The sequence below is a fragment of the Molothrus aeneus genome, chromosome 11 (genome assembly GCF_037042795.1).
Source record: "Molothrus aeneus isolate 106 chromosome 11, BPBGC_Maene_1.0, whole genome shotgun sequence".
Classification (NCBI taxonomy): domain Eukaryota; kingdom Metazoa; phylum Chordata; class Aves; order Passeriformes; family Icteridae; genus Molothrus; species Molothrus aeneus.
In genome coordinates this window covers 4,982,589-4,992,948 of record NC_089656.1, presented here as the reverse complement: position 1 = coordinate 4,992,948, position 10,360 = coordinate 4,982,589, and the positions used below count along the sequence as shown (strand labels likewise).

General features: G+C 49.4%; 1 protein-coding gene across 1 annotated transcript in view; it reads right to left on the bottom strand.

The window, feature by feature from the left end:
- Positions 1-356: 356 nt before the first annotated feature.
- The window catches only part of LOC136561423 (hydrocephalus-inducing protein homolog), a 62,953-nt gene continuing 52,949 nt past the window's right edge, over positions 357-10,360 (bottom strand). Inside the window, 9 exon segments of the mRNA XM_066557719.1 lie at positions 357-3,558; positions 4,327-4,726; positions 5,264-5,364; positions 5,877-6,037; positions 7,213-7,434; positions 7,775-7,917; positions 8,261-8,512; positions 9,121-9,223; positions 9,785-9,977. Of these exon segments, the coding sequence (XP_066413816.1) occupies positions 3,390-3,558; positions 4,327-4,726; positions 5,264-5,364; positions 5,877-6,037; positions 7,213-7,434; positions 7,775-7,917; positions 8,261-8,512; positions 9,121-9,223; positions 9,785-9,977 (1,744 nt within the window). The 3' untranslated portion in view covers positions 357-3,389.

Here is a 10,360-nt window from a genome sequence, read left to right as displayed (position 1 = left end):
GCCTGTAGTGCTGCAGGGGTTGTTGTGGCCAAGGTGCAGGACCCAGCACTGGGACTTGTTAAACCTCACCTTGTTGGATTTGGCTCTGGATCCAGCCTGTCCAGGGCCCTGTGCAGAGCCCTCCTACCCTCCAACAGATAGGCACACGCTCCCAACTTGCTGTCATCTGCAAATTTATGGTCCCCACCCCTCTCATCCCACTTCTTTTTAGTCAGGTCTCCAATCCCGCCCCTCTCCCAGCTCACAACAACACTCAACAAACCAACCAGAACAAATCCAAACAACACCACATAAAACCAACACCTTTCATTCTTTAACCTAACAACCTTTTGGCTTCAGCAAAATCTCACCTCATCTCTCACAATCCTTTTATTACTCTTTCCTTTTATTATCCTGTTTTTGCTGAAGCCCTTGGTTTAATTACCCCGTCTGGTCAGCACAAACTGGCTCCTTTTGTGAAGCAGTTATAAATAAGATTAATCCGTCTTTTCTTAGGTCGGTGTTAAATTCAGTCTATTTAAAGGTTCCTGATTTGTCAGTTCTGGTTGCTGTCCATAGTTCTCCTCCAACTCAAGTAAAGTAGGATGTAGATATGCTTGTGTGCAGTGCCTGCCATGAGCAGTTCCATCCGTGCTTGCTGGGATGATGCAAACCTCAGAGGGTGACTGTAGCACCAAAGGTTACCTTCCTCGGTATCCATACCTGCTTCCCGAGTTCTGTGCACTAGAACAGCACACTGCAGGAATGCAGAGGTGAAGCATAGAAGCCATGACACTCCATCCAGCAATTTGCAGAGTCTTAGAACATCATTTCCTATTCCCCTTTTTCAAAGTCTAGTTTGCCTCATATTCCCACTGCTCAACACCCAAGGGGTTGCAGCCCACAGTGGAACAAAAGGCTCTCAGGTGGCAAATACAGAGGTCAGTCCAGTCTTGCCCTTGACTGTTCACTATTAAATCATCTTTTGAAGATTAACTTTTAAGGGTCACTTCCTTGTACCACTGTCCAAGTTTGGGGAGGAGCTTCCGCTTGGCCCTTTGACTTGAGAGGCGTGAGAGCTTTTCTGCAGTCCTGGTAACTGTTTCAGTTGTTAAAAGTACCTGAAAGGGACCTTCCCACGCTGCTGTTAAGGTATCATCATTCCAAGTTTATTAGAACCCAATCTCCTGGTTTTATCTGGCGTATGTGAAAGTCTAGAGGTGATGTTTGGGGTAACAACTCTTTTCTTCTAAGATCCATGAGAGAGAGTGCAATTGCCTGCAAATGATTTCTGAGATCTAAGTCACTAGTTTCAGCCATTGGCAACCCCTCCTCCCTTCCCAGATAAGGTAACCCAAGTAACATTTCATTGGGAGAAACTCCTATGTCCTTACTTGGAGCAGTTCTGATCCGTAATAGTGCTAATCTGCTTTCAATCATTAATTTGGTAATATGGTTCTTAAGGATAGCATTCATTCTCTCCACACATCCAGAGCCTTGAGGGTGCCACGGGGTATGAAATCTCCAGTTTATGTCTAATTCAACACATATAGAATGCAAAATTTCTGAAGTGTGTTCCCTTCTCTGAGTCTATTCTTTCATTATCCCATATCTGGGAATGTTTGTTCTAATAGCATCTTAGCCACTTTGGAGGCAGTTGCAGTTGAGGTAGGAAAGGCTTCTACCCCGTGGGTGAGGTGATCAATTATTACAAGAAGGTATTTCCATCTCTGTATTCTGGGGAACTCAGTGTAATTTATTTGCATATTTTGAAAGGGTCTAAGGGCTAGGGCTCTTCCCTCACTGGGATGTTTTCTCATCACTTTCTTATTTACCTTTTAACAAATTTTAACAACATTGTTCAGTCTGTTTGATTCCTGTATAGATTCCCTCACAGCAATAAGTTCTTCCGAATTGATCACACAGTGCTTGAGCTCTCTAGTGTATTCCTTGGTGTAGCTTAATTAAAATTTCTCTAGTAATTGCTTTATTCATTATCTGCCTCCCTTCCCTGCACAGCTGTGACCAGAACTACAGCAAAGGGCAAGTGCCTGCAGCCGAGGGAAGGTTGGGTATCTGGTTCTGTTTGTTGTTGCTGCCAGTGTTGGTTTTGTTTGCCTTACATGCTAGTAAAGAACTGCTACTCCTTTTCCCATATCTTTGTCTGAAAGCCCCTTAATTTCAGTTATAATAATTTGGAGGGAAGGAGGTCACATTCTCCATTCCAGAGAAGTCCCACAGACACCTGTCTTTCCAACCAAGACAAGCTGACAACTAACGATTTATTGCCAGTTGTTTAATTAACTATTGTGGCCCATGTTTATTTTATTAGTACATTGTTAACGTTGGTAGTTTGTTCCAATGCACCCCTGTATTTTCCCCAAGCTGGCTTGTCTCTGAGTTGTATCCACCCCTGAAGCTGCCCTTTATGGTTTTCCCTGCCCTTTGTTCCACTGCCTTGCAGTGTAACCCTGCCCCTTGTTCGTGAGTCTTCCCTGTCATTCCCACCTTGAACCCATCCCTGATCGTGCCACCCCTCTGGAATTCCCCTAAACCTGGATGTCCCAGGGGCCCATGTGACCTGCCCTCTCCTCCCACCTGCCCCAACTGGCCCCAAGCAAGTGACCTAATCCCCTCACTCCTCCCCCAAGGATTCCCCCTTGGATGTCTGTCTGTATCCTCCCACCCAGTTTGTTACTGTGTAGGGGAATAGAATATAAGTAAATAAAGGTAGTATAGAAAGTAATCTTATCCCCTGAAGAGTTGCAGCTGGGTTAATTATGAAAGATTAGGAGCAGGCCTGATTTTAACAGGCCACACCAGTAGCCAATAAGAAGAGTGTTATAAAAGAGTGGATTGGTTGGTTGTGGGGAACTGGAGTCAGTTGGCTGCTGTGAGGACAAGGAAGAGTCAGTGCCTAGAGGAGCTGCCTACGAGAAACATCAAGGAGGTACAAAACTCTAGCAATATGGAACCCTTGCAATGTAATGACAATAGAACTCTTGCACTATAATGACATTACTGTATTTAAACTCGAGCACAGCAGTGCTTGGGGCTCTTCTGCTCCTGATCCCTTCAACCAATAAACCTTCTTCTTTTGGAACCTCAAGACACAGCCTCCTCCTGTCTCCCTTACCTGACCTCCAATCATGGTTTGAAGATCATGCACCATAGAGCAAGCAGCTCTTAAGTTTCTAGCTTGGGAAATCCCCATACCAAGGTACTTCCCCGCTCCTGGTGTGGCACTGGGGTTCTACATTAAACTAGCCTGGGCTCTGGAAGCCATGTCAATTAACAATTAACTAACAATTACCCAAGAATTACTTAACTAATTTAGGGTGGAAGACCATCAGCAGCAGAAGGCACGGTGTTGCTGGCTCCTGTGGAGGCTCCAGCTGACACAAACGCTGTCACTCAGGGGGCAGTTTCCAGTGCACATGCTTCTTGGGCCTCGGGCTCTCCTCCCTCTGCTGTAACGCCGGGCGTTTGGGTTTACCAAACCTCTTCTTCTTCTTGTCCCGGGCCCTGCCTTTCAAAATCACCCGCACCCTCTTCTGACTTGGCCTCAGCTTAGGAATCCTAGGAAGAAGGGGACTGGTGTTAGCCAGAGGAACATTTCCAGCCAGCTGCTTTTCTGTCTCCTTGCAGAGCACACAGTGTTGCATCCTCTCTCTGTGCAAGCAGTGAGCAGCAGATTAAATAAACACACTCACTGCACAGAGGTGCAAGGGCAGGAACATGACCAGTTAAGTGCCTGGGAATCAACTACAGCACACAGGGTTCCATGTAGAGAAGCAGGCCTTGCTTGTCCCAAAAGGAAGCAGAGCTAGGGACTGGCTTGTCCCCAGATCTCTCGTTCCAGATTTTGCAACCTTCCAGGAGCGTGATGTTTCATACGATGTCTTTTCCCAGTGCTCCCTTCCAAGGCCAGATGATGATCTTTCTGTGCTCCTGTGGGGCTGCCTCTCTGGGGCTGCCTGACTCCATGCCCACCTCCCCATTCCAGTCAGAGGGACTGAAGGGAGGGTGTTAGGGGATGAACCAGGCTGTGCTTGGTGATGCCCAGCAATAGGACAAGAGGCAATGGCAGAACCTGAACAGGAAATTCCACCTGAACCTGAGGAAGAACTTCTTTCCTGTGTAGGTGACAGCTTGCCCAGAGAGGGTGTGGAGTGTCCCTCACTGGAATTATTCCAGAGCCCTCTGGACACAACCCTGTGCTCTGGGAGGACCCCACCTGAGCAGGGAAGTGGGACCAGATGACCTACTGTGGTCCCTTCCACCCTGTCCCACCCTGTGATTCAGTGACACCCATTGATAGCATGAGTTGGCGGAGACGTTTCCCACCTGCACACCATGATGGTCTTAAGCTTCCCCACAGCCTTCGGGGAGAAGTGCAGATGGAAGGTCTGCATCTCGCCAGGAGCCAGGGTGCCGCGGTAGGGGTCGATGGAGAACAGTGCTGCTGGTGTTTCATCGGTCAGATCTGGGAAGATTTCCATGGAGGAACTGGTATGCTGCAGAGAGATGTGCTTTTTCTTTCTCTTCTTCTTGGAAGGGGCTGGCTGCTCAGGCTGCTGCTCCTCAGGCTGCTGCTGCTTGGAATCCTGCAGCTGCTGCCACCACTTGGAATGCTGCTGCTTCTTGTCAGGCCGCCGCCGCACTTTAGGAGGACGGGCCAGCCGCCGCCAGTAACGACGCAGCAGCTTTCTGCGATGCTTTACAACTTTATTGGAGAGGAACCGACCTGCGGGAGCAAGAGGACACCTTTCAAAGACCTGTGTTCCCAGCAACTCTGCCTCCTGCTGCACATAGGTGGAAGAGAGCTGGGATGCACTTGGAGCATCTCTGGCCAAGTACTTTATTCTAGAAAGAAAGAGAGCGTCTGGGAGCAGGGTCTCTGCCTGCAGCACACATTCCTGTGCCAAAGCAGGAGAGTTGCTTTTAGACAGTGACTTTGCATTTGCCCTGGAGTGGGGAACTGCACACAGACAGTGGCTGCAGGGCAGCTCACTCGTTACGCCACTGCTTTTCCCAGTCTCAGACTTCTCCAAGAGATGACCTGATGTCCCCCTTCCCAGTCCTGACCCAGCACGTGGCTCTCCCCAGAGCCTGGCTCAGCTCCTTTGCAGAGCAGAAGTGGCAGAGCAAGAACAGAAAAGGCTGAAAGGCAGAGAGGGATAAGGAGAAAATGCTCCAGCTGCAGCTGGGAAGATGCTGATGAAAGTGGACGTGTGGACAAGGATGAAAAAGCAATTCATGTTTTGGGGTGAAATGTCCTTACGCATCAGAGCGATTGAGTATGGCTTCTTCACTGGTTTACTAGCTACAAGTTCCTCCCAGTAGTATTCCAGGGCTACCTTCCCTCTGTTGTGAATTCTGAAACTGAAAAGCAAGAAGGAGGAATAAAAAAAATGCCCAATAAATATAAAGCAAATAGTACAGTAATATTGTTTGAGGAACTTCCGGTATCACTTTCTGCTGAGGAGCACCTTCTTCCCCAGGCAACCCTGCCATGCTCAGACTGCTGTCCTGGGTGGCCCAAAACAGTATTTCCAAGTCTGGATGTTTAAGAGGAAAGGGCCAACATGGTGCCCAGGACACTGAAGCTAAGGGGCTTCCTCTGGACTTTAGGTCTTGGTTTGACTGCAAACTTATTCTTGAGCAGATGAGGACAGGTGACATGCAGTGAGAGCAAACCTTTCTGTTCTCAGCAGAAAGGTATGGCAGCACTGAGGCTCTCCTGACCACCATCTCCTGTTTGGCCTTGTGTGCACGTAAATGGGCCTGTGCTGGTTTGGGCTGGGGCAGAGTTCTGGGAAGCAGGCACTGGGCCAGCCCTGGGCAAAGGCAGCTCCTGCTCCCCGGAGGAGCTGTGCCTGGCCTCCAGCACTCACGTGGCTGTCCTTGTCTGGAAGGGCAAGGTATCCTTGAACTGAACCACGATGGTGTTCGTCTTCAGCTGGGTGTAGGCAACAGCAGCACTGAGGCACACCTCGGCCTCCTGGGTGCTGTCCTCCACCACAGTGTGATCCGTTTCGGGGACTGGCTCGACCACCTGCAAACACAGGAGGGAGGAATCACTGTGCAGAGCCCGGAAGGTCAGGCTGAGAAGGGAATCTTCTGACCTCCAAGATCAGCCTCACAGAGGGACTGGAAAGGACCATTCACTTTTACTTCCCTGGAAAGATGACAAAATTGGGACTGCTCTGCTACAGTAGTTGTTTCTACCCACTGATCCAAGCAGTCACTACCACAGCTGTTAATATCCCCATGGAGACTACAGCTGTGTTCCAGTCCCTGTACTTCAACCTTGTAGAGGGACGGACTCTTTTCCTGGTCCCCTATAAATCCAGCAGGTCTCAAAATTTGGTTTAAGTTCCCCTGCTAGAGCTCTGTAGATGGAGAACCCCATGACTGAAGAGTTCTAGAAAGCACCTTTTCCTTCTTGTCTTAGGAGAAAGTGCTCTCCAAATTTCTTGTGTGGATCAACAGCCACACTGCTGGGAGCTGAGGATGGGCATTTTGGGATGTGAAAGATCTCACTAGGAAAGTCTCCAACTGCAGATGTTCTGACAGAAAAGAGGATGGCTTAGAAGCCTTAAAATGGTCCAGAAACTCAGAATTAACCTTCACCCAAGACGAGTTTGCGTGGCAATAATGACAATAAAAGTCAGAGTCTCTGGAGATGATCCTTCTCTGGACTCCTCCATACTGTCACACAGTGCCTGAGCTACTCCATGATGAGATATCCCACACAATACAGAGACTATAACCAAATTCTCTGGTATCCATGCAGACAAAACTTGGACTTCACCAGCATATGCAGGAGAAGTGGATTTCTCTCTGCTTCAAAAGAAGAGACAGAGTGCAGCAGACTTACCTCCTTGTTGGTGAAAAGGGACCAAATGGGATGAAGACATTTCTAACACCATAAAATGGGATAAAATCATAAAACATTGTCCCCCATTCAACATGGGCTGCAACACTTGTGCTTGTGGCACAGACTGATGGTTTGTGTGTGGCTAAAGGTCTCTTGTCCAAAGGATTCCCCCTCTTGTGTGGATGTATCCAGTCACTCTGCATCCACCTCCCCCCTGGACTGCACTGCTGGTGAACCTCACAGCTGCCCAATGTCAGAGGAGGCAGGAGCTGCACAGCCAGCAGTGATGGTGTTATGGTGGTTCTTTTTGTAAAAGCTGGGTTGGCTTTTTTTGCCATTTTGCTTCTTACCTTCTCCATTTTATAGAATTTGTCTCCTGGGTCTTTCCTGGGGGTAGTCTTCCATGAGACAATGCACTTTTGGTCATCCCAGTCCGGAACCTTCCTTGGTGGCAGCTGAAACTCGATCTTGGTCACCTTACATTTCACAAGGTGCCTCCTGTAGGTGACTGGGACATTTGATTTGAAGGACACTTTGATCTCCTTGGCACGGCGAGGACGGAGGTGTCCCACCTAGGGGGAATTGGGGAGTCAAGACCAAACTGGAAGCACTGCCAAGGGCAGGACTGACAGCAAAAGGAACTGATGTGGTGAGCAGCTGTGCCAGGAATCTGCACTTCAGAGTGGATTTATGTGAAGTTTGATAGACAAAAGTATGAACAGAAGGTGCCACCTCCCATAACATGAAACCTTTGCTGCAAGGCTGGCAGCCTTGGCCCAGCCAAGCCAGGGACTGCATCTCCTCATGGCACTGGAATGGGCTATCAGTGGCATGTGAGGACTCCCTGCCAGCTCCTGGGAACACCAGGGCAGGGCCTGAGCAGTGGGGAAAGGCAGAGCAGTCCACGCTCACCTTGGGGGAGAACTGGAATGGGCCGTCTGCCTCCCACTCAAAGCGCAGGAACCGGTGCTGGGTGCGGTTGATGATGGCGAAGGTCCTGTGGCAGCGCTTCCCGACGGGACAGTGCCCAAAGTCCATGTGGTTCTCTCTGATAGCTGTAAAGGAGGAGAGCAAGGGATCTCAGCATGCAGGGAGCTCCATCCACCCCCTCACGTGCACAGACACCTGCATGTTCAATGCTTCCTTGCTCCAAGCCTTCCTCCCTCTGCAGGGAGTTCCCCAGGCAGTTCCCCATCCCACCACTTCCAGGGAAACACCCTGACACATCCCTAAGCCAGCGACATGCAGCACAGCACACACTGCTCTGCGTGCATGGCTGCCACACCCACAGGCCACCAAGTCCCATGGGTGACAGCCCAGGCCTGGCTAGAGGGAGGACACACATGATCAGACATTGTCCTCTTCCTTGCTCCACCTTGGCAGCCTCTCCTCTCTTACCATCAATGATGTCTTTATTCAGACTGCTCTTAGCATCCCTTTCCTCTGTGTCTTCCTTTAGTCCTCTGAAGGCGAATCTGTCCCTGTGGCCTTCACCCACCAGCTCTACTAGGATCTTGTTAGAGCAGGTGTCCCCCACCAACAGACGAATCTTCCCTTCCAGACGTTGAGCCAGGGTGGGTTTGAAAATGACATCAAACTCTGTTGATTCCCCACGATGCAGAAGGAAGAAAGGCTTTGTGGGCTTGCTCTCTGCACAGCAATGGAAATCAGAGTTAAGTGATACAGCTGTACAGAGGAAATATTTCCATAGGATATATGAGGAATAAGAGGTTGAAACCAGGTACCTTCTAAGCACAGCTTCTACCCCCTCCGTGGTTCCAGACCCTCTTCCTATGCTCACAAGACACCTTGTGCCTATGCCACCTCCAGACACATCACCACTGAAGCAGCTTAACCTCAGACTGATGCCCAGCCCTCATTCCATCTGCTTCCAGCCAGCTCCAGCCATATGCAAAGCTGAGTGCCAAAGAGTGCTTTTGGCTTCTGCTGGCTGTCTGTGTGCTCAAGGGCTGTGTCTGTTCAGGTCGGTACCTTCCCACATGCAGCAAATACCCCAGAGGGTCCACTGTGGTAGTGACAGTCCCCCACAACTCAACCCCCCCCGTCTAGAACAGAAGAACTTCCTACAACTTGCTAGGAGGAAACCCTGCAAAAAGGCGCCAAGAAAAGCTTGGGGGACAGAGAGCCCAAGGAACAAAACTGTGCCTAACATCTGGCTGCTGCTCGGAGAAGCCAAGAGCAGGCTTGGCTGAGTTTTCCCTCTTAGCATGATCACATTTCATGGTTAATGAATTTACCATTTCCGACGGAGTCCTCATCTTCAGTGTGGAATACCTTGAGTGTGGAGGCCCTGCCCTTCAAGAAGAACGCTCCGTACTCGTGCTCCAGGCGTAACATAAACTGAGAAAAGGGAAACCAGAGCACAGTGATGCTGGTGCGAGTACAGGGTGGCACAGGGACTGACACCACAGTGCTGCTGGTCCCACATGGCAGCCCAGCACCTCTCCCACTACTAACAGCACTTAGCACAAAAGTTAAGTCAAACCAGACAAGAAAAAGGGCGTTCAGAAACATCTGGGTAGAACTGACACAGAACCAAACAGGACAGAAAGTAATGAGCAGAATGTAATTAAACTACATCTAAGTCTACTTAAAATGTAGTAAACTGGGATTAAATACAATCTAATGGAACTGGAAAATCACACATGTCCATGAGAACAAAAGGTGACCTGAGAGACAGGGGGGAAAATACTCCACCACCTTTCTTGTGTTCAACTTAAAGAAGAAAGACTGGATGGAAAATTTCCAAGAATTCCCTTCTTGGAGAACAGATGTCAGTCACTTGCTTAAAAAGAATTTCTGACACCTCTTCCCAGGTCTGCCATGTTTTTTGGGACCCTTCCCCTGTGCCACAAGCGCTTGTTCCCAAACCAGACCATTCCTTGAGCAGGTCCTCCTCACCTTGAGAGGTATGATGCCATCGTTCCGGACGACCAGGGGCAGCTTCTCGGATCTCCCCACCTGGAGCCTCTTGAAGCGCAGCACGGCCGTTCCCCTCTTGCTGCGAGCGCTGGGGCACACGACTGTCAGCTGTGCCTCGTGCGCCTTCCCACTGATGGTGAAGGTCACGGTTTGGGGTTTAATTTTCACAGGGCTGCAGGAGAGGCACAGAAACAATTTCAGCTGGCACTAACCCATTTCTCACTAGGCAGGCAAAGCAGCAAGGGCCACAGTGTTTTCCCTGCCTGGTGCTCCTGTACCCCACAACACAGCCCCCCACCAGCCTCTTCCCAATCCACTCAGGGCCATTCGCTAGAGGAATCTGCTCCAAAGAGCCAGAGCCTTCCACAATAACAGTTAAAAATTATTTTACTTAATTGAATCATGCAGTACAACAGGTAAATAATGAGGCACCAGATGAGACATGGCAAATCCCCTGGCTGCAGTGAGATGAACTTATGCAACAAGCAAAAGCACAGCATGTAAGCAGTACAAAAGCAAGAAGGCAAAAACACATCATCATCACCATCAGTAAAG